At 48.1% G+C, this 14,977-nt stretch overlaps 1 protein-coding gene and 1 pseudogene across 1 annotated transcript in view; both read right to left on the bottom strand.

The window, feature by feature from the left end:
- Positions 1-14,433, bottom strand: part of LOC146189576 (lysosomal alpha-mannosidase-like) — a 31,927-nt gene extending 17,494 nt beyond the window's left edge. The window contains exons 1-4 of the mRNA XM_084605300.1: positions 14,233-14,433; positions 4,625-4,979; positions 951-1,042; positions 473-526 (exon numbers count right to left, since the gene is read on the bottom strand). Coding sequence (XP_084461426.1) covers positions 473-526; positions 951-1,042; positions 4,625-4,979; positions 14,233-14,433 — 702 coding nt within the window. The remainder of the gene's footprint in view (positions 1-472; positions 527-950; positions 1,043-4,624; positions 4,980-14,232) is intronic.
- LOC146189577 (nucleoside diphosphate kinase pseudogene) lies at positions 9,133-9,591 on the bottom strand (annotated as a pseudogene).
- Positions 14,434-14,977: the final 544 nt, after the last annotated feature.

Here is a 14,977-nt window from a genome sequence, read left to right as displayed (position 1 = left end):
TTTGAAAGAGAGAAAGTTACGTAACGTTCTGCACCTTTGTGTTTCTCCAGAGGAAGTGACAACATATTAGATCAGAAAGTTACAAATTACTTTCATGGAAGTATGCCAAAATGGGATACCGAGCAAGGGCACTCCAGTCCGACGCCTACGATGTTTAGCAGTAAGGATATCAAAGCCTTTATTTCATGTCAAATGTTTGAAAGTAACCGACAGTGATATAACTGAGCACATGACATCTATAGTCGAGTTTGCAATAATCATTGTGTTTTGAAATCCAACTTACCCTGATTTAAATGCATCAATAAATCAGTAGCGGAATTTACATCCATGGTTTTCTAAAGATTTACCGCATGTGTTGCAAAAAAATATAACACAAATCTTCATGACACTGATACGTCCGGCTCAAAAGGGCGAGCCAGAGTGCTGGAAAGTCTTACATATAGAGTAAAAAATCGCTAGAAAAGCCTCTTGCCTTGGACGCAACGCTTCGGATGAAATTTTCTGCTCTCGCAACGGAGTTGGCCACCTGGTAGGTAAAAACAAAAATGTTGAGATCGTCAGAATAGTTCACGGAAATCCCATTGCCGTAGAACGCTTTTTCATCGAGCTTAACAATGCATGCCCCTCTGATACAAGGAGATTTATTGGCGTTTACATGTTTATAAATATGAGAAGCAGTTGTTCTCCACATTTGAATGTTGTCTTGTCATGATATTCGAAATATTGCGCCCCTCTTAGTAAGAGCTAGCGAGCACGAACGCTGCATCAGAGCACTTGGTTATTTCAATAGGGCTTTGAAATTGTTATTGCGACTTACCGTCAACTAAACACGATTTTCGTAAACAGGCAACCTAAGCTCACACTGCGCGAGCTACCAAAATTAAAACCCGCTAACTGGTTCTCAGCAGTTCAACGTTAGGAGCATATAAGCTAGGCATGTGACAACGTACCGTCATCCTGTCTTTAGGACACTCAGCGTCGAAGCAGTAACCCTCTGGCCACCCTCGACGAGCAGACGAGGTGAAGATTTCGCCAGCATCGCCTGCGACAAGCGCGAAAACGCATCAGCCTGCAAATAAAGCTAATTAAAATTTATTAACGCGATACTGTTGTTCAGAACATTCGACGCTGATGTCGACGTTGCGAGCGAAAAATCGCCAGCGTACCTCTGTAGGTGATAGTTTTTCGGGGACATAGCTGAGAGCTGGTTGGCTGTTGAGGCATGTCATGTCACGAGACCATGCGAGATGGACGATATGGCGGGTGAAATGGAAATCTAATCCTCCAGGACCTTCACATCTTGAGTCAGAATCACTATTCCTATAGCAAGACTGGCACGTTTGTATGGATTTATTAAAGCGGGTTTTATATCTACGGCTTGACGCTAACGAATCTGTGTGAGATAAGAGAATCGCAAATTAAGGAACTAGTGATAGGCGAGTAGCATCGGGGACTATAGCGAATGATGATACGCAAGGTGGAGCTGACAGAGGCCGTTAACGTCATCTCGTAAGATCCTGAAGGTCGGAGCTTCTCTACGAGCTTTCTATACAAGCAGCCAAATCAGACTCTGAAAAGAAGCCTGTACGCAAAAGAAGCATTTCACGTTGGCTGTTCGTGTAAAATATGGGTATTTTCGGATTTGTATTGGTTTTTGGTGTTTATCGTTCCAAAGCAACTCGGGCTATGAGAGACGCCGTAGTGGAGGGCTCCGAAAATTTCGACTACCTGGGGTTCTTTAACGTGCAGTGGCATTGCACAGCGCTCGGGTGCCTTGCTTTTCCCTCCATCGAAAAGCGGCCGGGATTCGAACCCCGCATCCTTGTGCACAGCAGTCGAGCGTTTTAACCACTGCGCAACACCGCAGGACATTTGTGTACTTGCAATGACACAGATCCAAATAGACACATTTGTATTTGTGTATTTTTGTGGATTTTGTGTATTTTTGCTTATTGGTAGGAAACGCTATGGTTGTGGCTATAGCGATTCTGTCATGTAGATCGGCGACGTAGGCTGGGAGCGCGGCCAATGTTATGTCGGCTAAAGTTAAATGAACATAAAACGTAAATCTTCCCAGTTCTGTCCAGTTTTCTAGAGTAGGTATAGTAAGGGTTGTCACGTGAAAGCAATTAGGTATGAAACTTGGACAAGAGTTGAAGATGAAGCGGATTGGTTTGAGTTTCATTATATCATGTTTTATGAACGGATACTGTGCAACATACGTATAGTTCGTTTTTTTGCAAATTAGGAAGCTTAAGACAAGTAGTTCATGTTCTGGCGCAGTTTGTTTTTATTTGTCTTATAAAAGGCCAAGCCTTCTGGACACTGCCACTCAAACGTTTATGTGAATGGAGCCCGAAAAGGTGGTAGTAATGGTGACGCCAATATACCTATATCCACTCCTCTTCCCCAATAGAAGCATATAAAATTGGTAATTATAACCAGTTGGTTACTTTTATTTTTAATCATAAGAGGAGGTCTCTATTTAGGTCCAAACTTAGGAGCTTATGTCCGTCTAGAACAGCACTGAGCTTGATTGCAACATTCCCAAGCTGCAGCACTGTTGATATTTATAAGAAGGGTACACTCAACAAGCTATTCTCGCTAGCAAACTGGGATAACGTCAATATTCTGGAAGGAGCTCTGAAATTAGACTGCAGCGTAACTCACTGCTATTAGGTTATCAGGGCCTACCTAGTGCTCTGGGTGGCATCAGCAATGTCAGAATTGGAACGAAGGAGTGCTATAAGTTTTCCTTTTCCCGCCCACGGCAGCCACTTTTCAATGGGGGCGAAAAGCAAGGGGCCCGTCTAGTGTCTCATAGCCTGAGTCGCATTGGTGTGTTAGACCCTTTAAGCCAACCTTTTCCTACTTCTTTTCTCTCAGGATAACAAAGTTTCTTTAAGTCAAACGTTAACTAAGTCACAAAGAGTCAAACAATGAAAGCTGTGTCCAGGAAGCCGTGGACCCAAGCCATGTCCCCTGTCCAGAAATAAAGAAAAGAAATTGGGTGTGGAGTTGTGATTAGCGCACTCGATTGTGGATCGAAGGGATAGTAAGTGGTTCGATTTCCTGAGGAGACATTTCTTTTTTATTTCGTGTCTGTTCGTGCGAACATTTTCTGCGAGCATTTCCTTCGAACATTTCCCCAGCCCATGAGCCAAGAAGGGCATTTTGGCATTGCGAATAGGACTGACGGCTATCTATTGCTCGAGCGCATTTTCTAGTTTTCGTAAATAACTTTTCAAGGGCCCTTTAAGGGGATTCAATTCCCTTCGCCCTCACATCTCCAACCAGGAAGTACTAGAGATTAGCTGCTACCAACGTGGCGATGTGATGTGATGTGATAACAACTTTATTTTTCCCCAGATAAGGAGGCCCCCAATCCCCGCCCCCGGCACGCAGGCCTAAGGGACGGGAGCCGAGACCTCCGAGATCAAAAGCAGTCAGAGAGGTCTTGGCTCTTCGCGGCTTCTTCCGCCAGGCGGACGGCTTGTTGCTGTGGAGCAGGGACCTCTCTCCGCAGCAGGGCTTCCCAGGCGTCTCTACAATTTATATTTGTTTTACCCTCTGGGGAGCTAGCACATTCCCAGATTATAGGGTCGAGGGTCCCTCTCTCCCCACAGTGCTTGCATTTATCGTTTTTTTCTATCGGCCATCTGGACATAATATGCCCAGTCCGGGTTTACAAAATACCCCGCTTTCAGGAGCCGCTATGCGACTGCCTCCCTATTGTTTAGACTTTTATCCGTGGTGATGTGATGTGGTCTTGTGACGTCACAACTCGAAGACCATTCAGTATGCCAACTACTGCTATAGGAATGCCATGATTTTCGGCTCATAGCACCGACAACCATTTAGGCACCGGATTTTCTGAAGAACGGAGCGTTTAACGCTATCGCGCTAAAATGCTTGCCTCTTCAAATTATCTATTCTGAGTGCAATCACTGCTGTCGCTGAACCCATCTGAACCAGTCCTTTTCTCAAAAAGTTGCACAAGGGAGGTGCAGCTCCCAAAGCGTTATCGTAAAACGTACACGCAAGACGCCTACATGCGACTGATGGAGTCTTGGAACGCAAACAGACACCTGCGATGTTTTGAAATGCGCACACCACCCCAACTGTCTTCTCTACTCTCGGAATAGCCAGGCCACCAGGAGCACCACCGGAGCTTTACCAAAAGTGCAGAGAATACTCTCGTAGCACGCTAAGTGGTATCCAGTCTTAACAAGAGTGCGCCCCTGCGTTAAATAAAAAAGTGCTGACAAACAACGCGACTTATGCTGCAGTGTACGCGTTAGTGTTAGTTCTTTCAACGGACGGGGTCGTCGCCGCCGTCGAAGGAATCAGGTCGTGCCAATAGGCGCGGACTCTATGCACACGTTCTAGTTTCCCGACGCAATCCTCATTTTCCCCTACACCACCTTCCGACACTCCCGCGTTTTCTTCGTCCTACTTGTCGCTCCTCTCTCTTCCTTAAATGAAGCAGATTTATTTCTCTCCGCTTTCCAACATTTCCACCGAAACTGGAGACATACTGGCGAACAAATATTTTACTATATGAGGATTCTAACACCAATGCATCAATAATCATCCACATATCCATACTGCTATAAACACACACCGAGACTGGCGTCAGCCTTCCACAGAAACTGCGCCGACGCCAGATTTCCGGGCAGTCGGCTCAGGAAGAGGCCGTGTAGGCCCGCCTGCGAGAGGATCGACGCCAGCTCCACGGAGTGTCCCCACGTGTCCAGCTGCCAGGCAGCACGGGGCCGACCGCACTCGCCCAGGTGCTCGTGCAGCCAGCGCATTCCTAGTGTCAGCTGGTCCACCAGCGCCGAGTAGTGGCAGCTCGCCTCGTCTGGCTGCACCCAGCCGCCACCCAGGGGCTCCAGCCGACCTGAGTCCACCAGGCGACGCATGCGAGTGCGCGAGCTCACGTTCTGGTCCTCCCACCAGCGGGCCACGAACGCTACCTGCGCGGGAGCAAAAATGGCCTTGAGAAAAGCAACATCACAGTAACTGCCTCTTTTCTTAGTAGATACGTCGAAAAAGCATCAGAGAAGGTGATCAGACTATGTGGGGGTTGTCCTTCTGAATGACTAGGGCCACCATAGCGAATGTCTCCGAGTAATTAGGCCTTCTGGGGATCTTTAACCTAATGCGTACTGACATCGTGCTGCACATGGTTGCACCCGCCAAGGTGGCTCAGTGAATTGGAGTACCCGGGCTCGAATGCGACCGTGGCGGCCGAGTTTCGCTGGCGGTAAAACGCTAAACGCAAATGCGTTCGTGTGCTGTGAGTGGACGTTAACGATTCTCATGCGGTCGAAATTATACTAAAACCCTACTATGGCACCTCTTTTTCTCTTTCTTTTTTCTGTCCCACTTTCCCCCTTCTTTCATGACACTGTTCAGGTGTCCGCCGATAAGTGTGACAGATATTGTGTCTTTCCTTACTTATAAACCAATTTATACTTTATCTATATATGGTTGCCACAGGCATTTCAAGTTTGCGTCATTTTGAAAATGTTTTTACTACCCTCATCTTATCGGTGGAGATGACGGGAGTAGATATAGCGGCTCGGATGCAGTAAACGGTGTCGAACAAACGAGACGGCTAAAGCGATTTTGTCATTCACATAGCGGAACAGGGTAAGCTTCCATGGCAGGCACTCAAGGACCCAGCATGGCGGTGCTCTCCAAAGTGGAGCCTCTCGTTCCGAAGTGAACTCATCGTTGTTTCTCATTTTTGCGGTACGTCAAGAAGTCATAAATTGAATACAGGGCTTTCGCTTCATCTTCGCTTGGCTATAGGAGCCTTGCGCTGCAGCTTTGAAGGCATAGCAGAGCCGCCTCGAGGCGGTCAAATAAAGCTGAGTAGTACAACGCCGGCTCCAACTATGCTGCAGAGCGTACTTCACAGGTGGTGGTGGTAGAAACATTTTATTGCCATTGGAACAAACAGTGGGGAAGAAGCTCCCTGCATGGCACTTGGATGCTCTCTTACTACATGGGAGACACCCTTATAAGGGAAAAGAAAGTCATTGAAGAGCAATCCTCCTCATAGCACTGGAAATGATCTTGCGTTGTTCTTGACTTGAGGTGCTCTTCATGAGAGACTCCCAGTTGGACTCTGCGACGTTCGGTGATGGGGGATGATGAAAGGTGGCGCATGTAAGAAGGATGTGTAGGAAGTGTCCTGGGTTTCCGCAGAGTCTACATGATGAGAAAGCCTGGTGTGAGTATCGGGCATGTAGAAGTGTAGGGTATGGAGCAGTCCGAGTCTGCAAGCTTCGCCAGTGTACCGCCTGCGCTATGGTGAGAGAAGGGGCGGGGTGTGTATATTCCCTTCATTTGTCCCAGTAATACAAGAGAATATCACGGAAGGAGAGAAGGTGCTCCTCGGCCTGTAGAGGAGGCTCCATACATCAAAGGCTTGTTACGCCGGCTCGCGCATTTTTCCGCCCCTTTATAAACATTTAGACTTCTCATGTCTCATGGACCTCTCTGCGAGCGTGCTGTAGCCTAAAATAAAAAGAGAAACGGTGCGCGAATCTTCCGGCGAAGCGTATTCCCGTTACCCGAACTGGAATTAAGTATTCATAAAATAGTTTTATATATTAAAATTACAGTAAGAGCGTAATACATTGGTAGCGTCCATCGCGCCATCTTTGCGACGTTGAATAAGTTAACTTGAAAAATCGCAGCGGCGTAAATCCACAAAAAAGAGTTTAAAGCATGGTAAAAGACTATTGTAGCTGAGAGCTGTCTCTGAAGGCAACCTAAAGGTAACATACACTCGCTGTCTTGGTGAAGGTAATTGTGTAGTGTAACCGTTGCCATACCGTCACATCTTGATTGCGTTCGCGGCTAGCTTTGGTGTTGTTAGGAACAAAAAACATGGCATTATTCAACCTTAAGGGGAACATACCCCAGGAAGCATGGTCGTAATTTATACCAGTGATGTGAAATAAAAACAAATTGTACTAAAGATGGCGCGACGGACGCAACTGGTATGATCAGAGGATTACTGCAAGCAATTTTAATCCAGCAAACTATTTTTTTGCGTATGCATTTTAGTTTATGCACTTCAATGTATACTCAAAATCACATATAGCTTTATTGACTTCCTTTTTGCTGTGATATATTTTTAGTAACGCCAGCCGGCACTTCCGTTGCTGTAGTTTTCTGGGAACGGCAATACGCTCCTGCGAAGTGTTCCAAGCATGCGACATCAATTTACTGCATACTCTTCCGCCTCGAAAAATCATCTTCGCTAATGTGCTTCTGTCGTTGGGCGTCACGAACAATTTAAAAATACTGGTGTTCGACTCTACCGCTGTCTTTCATAGCCGCCCGAGATGAGGCCATCCTGGGTTGTATAGTTGTATAGCTTGCTTCCTACGTTTAGATGATTTAGGTGTGACAGGATCGCTTGGTGTTTGACGTTGTCAAGCGCTTCGCTGAGGTCTAGTCTCAGAGGCGCCCGTGTGCTGTGCGATGTCGGTGCATGTTAAAGATCCCCACGTTGTCGACATTACTCCACAGCCGTCCACTACGGCACACCTTCCTCTCTTTCCGCTTTCACTCTCTCCTCCCTCTCTTCCCTTACCGCGCTCGGTTAAGGTATATTATACTATGTCCCATGGAGGCAAAACGAAGAGGCGTCGTGTGCTGTGCGATGTCAGTGCACGTTAAAGATCCCCAGGTGGTCGAACTTACTCTGTAGCCCTCCACTACGGCTCCTCTTTCTCTCTTTCCACTTTCAATCCCATCTTCCTCCCTTCCCTTACGGCGTGGTTGCGGTGTCCACAGAAAAACAAGTGAGACAGTTACCGCGCCTTTCCCTTCCTATAAATAAACCAGTTTAAATCAGTATACTATGTCCCGCCGGGGTGGTGCAGTGCAGTGGTAAGACGCCGGACAACTATGCCAGAGTACCCGGGTTCGAACCCAACCTCGGCGGCTGCGTTTCGATGGAGGCGAAACGAAGAGGCGTCCGGGTGCTGTGCGAAGTCAGCGCACGTTAAAGATCCCCAGGTGGTCGAAATTATTCTGTAGCCCTCCACTACGGCTCTTCTTGCTCTCTTTCCACTTCACTCCCACCTTCCTCCCTTCCCTTTTGGCGCGGTTGAGGTTTCCACAGAAAACAAGTGAGACAGTTACCGCGCCTTTTCCTTTCTATAAATCAATTAGTCTAGTTGGAGCACTATAGTTAAGGGGTCTACAGAACGTCTGTGACCGATACTGAGCCTTTCCCTTCCTGTGAATCAGTTATTATTATTAACAGGAGAGTATTGAAAGCATACCCTTCCTCTACTATAATTTGCCTGTCATCGTTTGCCTCCTGTCGCGTTCGTTGCAGCGCTACATACAATTGGGTTACAGGAAAAGAAAGGCGCCGTATTTGTCACACTTTCGCCGGCAAGTATGAGCTTGGACGGTACACAATCGCTCCTGTCGCGCGGCGTTCCTTGTGTGGACATACAAATGGCAGAAACGCTGGACAGGAAATAATCTCGCGGAATGTGCAGACCTCGCGCACAACTACCACGCACGGGATTTCGTTCCATGAGCCTGGAAACGCTTTCGCCTTAATATGTGAGTACAGATGCGAGATGTAATGCAGACGAACATGCTCGAAACTTTCTTCCACACAATTGCAGTTCACTCGCCAGATCAAATCAGTTATCTCGGACACTCGGCAAGTACTGCGAAGAGAACACGAAATGGGATTAAAGAGCTGCGGCGTCTCACAATAATTCCAGTGTGTCCGCCGTCAATAGCTTTATATTCTCTGCCGCCATGTTTTGCCTTGGATTCAAATACGGATTGATTTCATGAAGATCGTCACAATAAGATGCTCTGCTTACGTAAACGATGTGAACACAATAAGCCGTAAGCATCTAAAGGACCCCTGCCCTTCGCTTCTTCAATGAGAATCATTGAAATAATGCGTTAGCGCATCCATGAACATGCAAGGAAGGATGGCTTCTAAGCACATGAAAGAACACTTACACAGCCATTACAGAAGCACAGAAGTCACTTTATTGAAACATGCTAGTGGTGCGGCGAAACAACTTGCCGCGGAGCAACAAGCAGTGACTTTCCCGTTGATGCCCTCCATCACTCGTACAAGAGCGGCTCCACATGCGGCATCCAGTTGACCAGCTCGCTCTCCTTGAACCACAGGGCAATCTCCTTCTTGGCACTGTCCACGCTGTCGCTGCCGTGGATCAGATTGCGGCTCACTTGGACGCAGAAGTCGCCTCGGACCGTTCCCAGTTTGGCCTCCAAAGGGTTTGTCGCCCCGATCATGTCCCGGCCGGTCAGAATGGCGTTCGCGCCCTCCCACACCATCGGTACCACAGGCCCGGTCTGCATGAACTTGACCAGGCCGTTGAAGAAAGGCCTACCCGCGAGGTCAGCGTAGTGCTCCTTGAGTAGTTTCTCGTCGGCCATCATGAACTTCAGCGCGATCAGCTTGTAGCCGCGGTTCTCGAAGCGCTTGATGATCTCGCCCACCAGGCCTCGTTGGACGCCATCTGGCTTCACCATGATGAAGGTGCGTTCTCTGGGAGCCATGGGTCGCTGCGGGATCAAAGCGGGGAACTCCACACAGGCGTCACCGGCAGAGAGATCGGATGTCGCGCCGTCTCCGTGTGCCGAGAAGTCCTGGTCAGCAGCAAGAGACGCCGAATGAGCTGGCTGCGTGGCGCGTGCCATGGAAGCTGACTGGGACCGCCTCGCGTTCCGAGTGCCACTCGCTGTTCTGAGATGACGTCGTGGCAGCACGGGGCAGCGCGAGGTGATGGCGATCGTGCTAACGCGATGCGCTCATGCATTTGATGATGATGATGGTGATGAATACATTCTTTTATTGCGAATGCAATACTACTTTCACTTTTCAGTCCTTCGCGTAGCGAGGCGGTAGCTACCATTGACCTTTAGCGTGATCTTTGGCGCGCCGCCAAGCACAGCTGCGCAAAAGCAGGGGCCTGAACTCGCGCCGTCAACTCGCGAGGCGGTAGCTACCAAACGCGGCCTAACTCCCGCTCCCTCCTTGAGGGAGCGCTACAGCCGGAGTGACGTCATCCCATCTGCCGCAAAAACAGGGCCCCCAACTTGCGCCGTCAACTCGCGAGGCGGTAGCTACCAACCGCGGCCTAACTCCCGCTCCTACCGCAGCTACCGCCGGGGGTGCAACGTTGGATACTATAGGAGTTGGCCTAGCGGCAGGCGGAACCAAGGCAGCCTCAGGGATGCTTTCATTTCTGCTGGCGTAAAGAATGCCGTTGCAGCCGGTTGCAGAGCGGCAGTTGTACATTCTGCCTTAACCTCACCCACAACCAAGTATATCGTTGCAGCCACGGCACTCCTTGCCTCGCTACTAGTTATACATAGAATAACCAGGTAGCACCCCGCAATAAACAATAGTTGAACCACAAGCACCACAACTAGCTACACCACCAGCTGAACCTAGGCGTAGCCATAGCTATTGATTTCGCAATTACCAGGCTTAACCAAGTTAAGCCATTGCCAATGTTTTTTTTTTAAATAGAAGTGGCCGGCCACCCTATCCTGGGCGTCCGTCATATTTTGCAGCCGCTCTTGTCCTTAAAATCAGCTGGGGCCGAAGTTCGAATCCAAGCTAGACAGAATTTGCTCCCACCGTTCAATCGCCGGATCTTTTATCATTTCTACTGCGGTGTTGTGCTAACAAGCCCATACCATGTGGTGTAGGTCCGCCTCTATGTCACAGTGAGCATTGTGGCTCATAGCCGTTTGGGTAGACTGCGTGAAGTCTTTTTGGGCTTGAGTACGTGTTTGTTTGGATTGTTCTCGGTGTTATTTCTTGATCTTTGTCTAAGTGTTTATGAGGTGGTCCGTATTTCATTCTGCCTAGCCTATATGATTTCCCAGTAAGTGGTCAGCATGTTTGAGTGGTTGTGCTCGCCCGTTTGTTGAGGTGCCTGGGGTAGGAGTGCTCGGGCTACAGTGCCGCAAACTGATACCGCTTCAGCTGTTGACGAAGTGCGGTTTAAATACAGGATTGGCGATATGTAGGTTCAGCAGAGGACGAACTGCATAGATTCAATGAGGCTGGTGCTGCCCTTAATATGTAACGTCACGTTCAATCTGCAAAATTGCATCCCCCCGCCGGTGCGGCGCAGTGGTTAGGGCGCTCGCCTACTGTGTCCACCGATGCGGGATCGAATCGCGGCATCGGCGGCTGCTCTTCCATGGTGGCTAAAAGCAAGGCACCCATTGTGCTGTGCGATGTGTCAGTGCACGTTAAATAAAACCATTTGGTCAGAGTCTTCCACTACGGCGTCTCCAATAGACTGATTTGCTTTGGGATGTTAAAACCCACAAACCAAATAAAAATTGCATCCTTGTCGGTTCTTTTGGCAACCTTAAAATTCCGACTTTGTTGCTGCAGGTGGCGCTACATGATCTTTGTTTTTAACATTTCGCTAATACGTTTTTGTGTGCGGTGGTTTGAAGTTTACTAGAGATTTCATATCTAGTTCGATTTGGTTGACAGAGGCGAATTCAACCAAAAGACAAGCAAGTGAATATGACCGCGATAATGGAGGAATGGGGAAATACCAGTCATCACCATCCGGGGTTTTTTAACGTACACTGACATCGTGCATCTACACGAGTGCATCGCTTTTTGCCTCCAGCAAAAACCGGCCTAAACAGAAAATACCTGAATCACGATGGTGTGGTGTAAACAGACACCTCGGACTACAATATGGCTAAAGGTGCCTTAGTAAACTGTGTAAAAAAGCAGTCCAGTAACGTCAGTAAATGCGTATTAGCTGCTTCAGTCAAAGTCCGCTACTGGGACCAGGCGGAAGAAGCTGCAGTCGCCCCTTTGGCGACAGCGCAACCGGCGCCACCCGCTGCGATCTGGAGGCACTGCTAGCGGATCTCTGCCTTGGAAAACGGCGGCTGGTCAAAAGTGGGGCGACAGAATCAAGGAGCAGGAGACCTATATATCGACAGTCGGAGGAGAAGCGGCCGTTTGGACTCGCAAGTGTACGGGCTGACAGCGGGTTGACAGTGGAAGGGCATAGGCATAGATCACCTTCGTCGGCTCCGAAGAATTCCCAGTCCAAGGAGTGATGTTGCATCCATCGACCAGCCGCATGGTAGGAAGACCGACGAGAGTGTGAAGACACCGCCTTTTCGTGGGCGGGGTTTCGTCAACGGATGTGATTGGTTGACTTGAAACACAGCAAAATTTCCCATCGCAATTCGAAAGCCTTAAAATGAAAGCTCTAAAAAGTCTTCAAGCAACTTGATCCTCATCTTGATCCTCGATCTTGATCCTGGCTAGTAATTATGTAAATAAATTTTATCTATCCTGTCTAACCTCGGTGAACAGGCTGCATCTTATTCTGCGCTTCGTTGGGAACCGAGAAACTTCGGAAAACATCACAAGTACGAACAATCAACATCTTAACTTTTGCATTCATTCATTCCTCGCTGTGCCATATTCTGCATGCTGAAACGTTAACGTGAACACACGCGAACACTGATTTGCTTTCGCTCGTATAACTAGCTTCCAGCCATGCTTTAACCTGCACCCTCTGTACCGAATGGAGGCGAAACGCAAATTCGTCCATCTGTGCGATGTCAATGCACGTTAAAGATCCCCCATGTGTTTGAAATTACTCGGTAGCCGTCTACTACGAAACATCTTTATCTCTTTATTCTTTCACTCTCACCTTCCCCACTTCGATGGAGGCGAAACTAAGGCGCTCGTGTGCTATGCGATGTCAGTGCACGTTAAAGAACTCAGGTGATCGAAATTACCGGAAATCTTCATTACGGCGTCTCTCATAGCCTGGGTTGCTTTGGGACAATAAAACCCCAAAACCAAAACACACTTCCCTTAAGGCCCGGTTCAGGTGTCCGCGCAGCAGGCTCACAGATACTGCTGCTTTCATTTCCTATAAACGTATTTACATTTACATTGCGGATGACCTTGAAGGGCTCGGCAAAGTTAAATTGAGACGAGCCTTTCCGAGCGGAACGCGTTTTCTCAGGTGTCCATCAAGAAGGGCGAAATACTGCGCCTTTGCGTTGAGAAAATGACATTGAAACGTGCTCGCCGCGTAGCAAGTCTAGGGTGCCTCGATGCGCGCGCCCTCTCCATGAAGCGGCGGAGGGGGGCGTGCGCATCGAGGCACCCTAAGCCAGTGAGATGTCCACCGAGAGTTGAGAAAGATGCAGCTCCTTTCTATCCCTAAAAAAAGTAAATTTCGGCTCTATGTTAGAACGTTAACGTGAACACACTCTCACGGTTACTTGCTTGATGGACGAGGTCGACGGAGAAGACTCCTGGGGATGCAACAAGGAAACACCTCTGAAGATGTCCCTAAACCGCCGAAAATAAGCATAGAGCCTAATGAAGTTTTTCCATCTTTCATAAGTTTCTGTCGTTTAACTACGTTCAAGCCAAGCTTAAACCTGTACCATTTTTAATTTTACTTCTTCATACTGTCTCAGCAACAACAACTCACATCGCACAGCACCCTGACGCCTCTCTGTTTCTGCTCCATATATATATATATATATATATATATATATATATATATATATATATATATGCACCAAAATGAAATCATGGCCACGGTCAATAGTAGTGAAAAATGAAGACCAACGTGTGAAACAATTTATTGACGTTTCGGCTGTGGAACAGCCGAAACGTCAATAAATTGTTTCACACGTTGGTCTTCATTTTTCACTATATATATAGTAGTTTACTTGCGGCCCGCCCGCAAATGTCTTAGGTCACTGAGCACACCGCAATAGCACTCCGCAATACGCCTCTACAATAGCCCCAAGTGCAGAGGCATAAAGGTCCAAGTACAAGGGTACAATCCGCGCGCGTGTTGTGTCTATGTCAATGTTTACGACGCACGCGGCAAACTGTACAAAACAGTGTTGGTGTGCCGTTGCTTAAGAGGCGTCTCTCGGTTGTATTGGGCCCAACAGCACTCTCGTATGGCGGTGTTATGAATACGCCAATATGAAAATTTAATAAAGCCACTTGAGAAAGATTAGTGTGATTTTTTTGACAATTTTGCAGGCTCACCAATGTCCCAGCCCTTTATTGTGATGCATGGTTAGAAATTTGAATCACTAGCTCATCCGCCTGCATGTTTTATACTAAAGGCAACCAAGAGCTATGGTTCCTTTCACACCCACCTGGTCAAAGGAGAAGCGCCGTGGAGAGTTGGGGGAGAGTTCTTCGACGACGGCGGACAAGGTGGGCTTGGCCCAATTCTCGTAGACGTACTCAAAAGTGTCTGAAGCGTCCAGGCGCCAGTAAGGCACCATGTGCAGGTTCAGGACACCAGGCTTCGCCTCGGGGCATGTCTGCGAGAAAAACGGACGTCGCATCAGCATTTTTTGATTCTATGGCTACCCAGAACCATTTCCTCTGCTCTTTATTTTTCAGAGGGGGGCTATCATTGCAGAAGAGATGACGCAGTGCAAGGCTCAACTATCAAACGGGTCGCAAAAAAGTAGGTGGATCTTCAGAAGTGAGCTGATTTTATGAGGATGCAAAGTGCCCTGCTGTTGTCACCTTTTATATTGACTACAATGATTTGACCTTTTGTAAAGACAAAGTAGGTTGAAAACCTGGCGCCACCCTGTAGAAATTTGGAGCAGTAAAGGAGAGTAATAGCCATCAGGGGTGCCTGTATGGCGGTTACAATCGCCTTACTACCCTTGATAGGTGGGGCTTCACGAAGAGTCGATTTGCGAAGCGTGCTTTTCGGGTTTTGAGGGAATTTTGGGAGTGAATTACACCGGCTGCTGCGGGACCACCTGCTGGGAGCAAGTTCAAGGTGGTTAACAAGTTGTTTGCTTTGCTTAGAACTCGCAGAACTTGCACGGCGCACTTGTGTTGTGACCCCTGCACTTCGAGAAATAAATTATGCAGAAA

Source organism: Amblyomma maculatum, chromosome 5, assembly GCF_055883805.1.
Source record: "Amblyomma maculatum isolate TAMU_Amacu chromosome 5, ASM5588380v1, whole genome shotgun sequence".
Classification (NCBI taxonomy): Eukaryota; Metazoa; Arthropoda; class Arachnida; order Ixodida; family Ixodidae; genus Amblyomma; species Amblyomma maculatum.
Note: the sequence above shows the minus strand (reverse complement) of the source record. Positions and strands in the feature narration are given on the sequence as shown.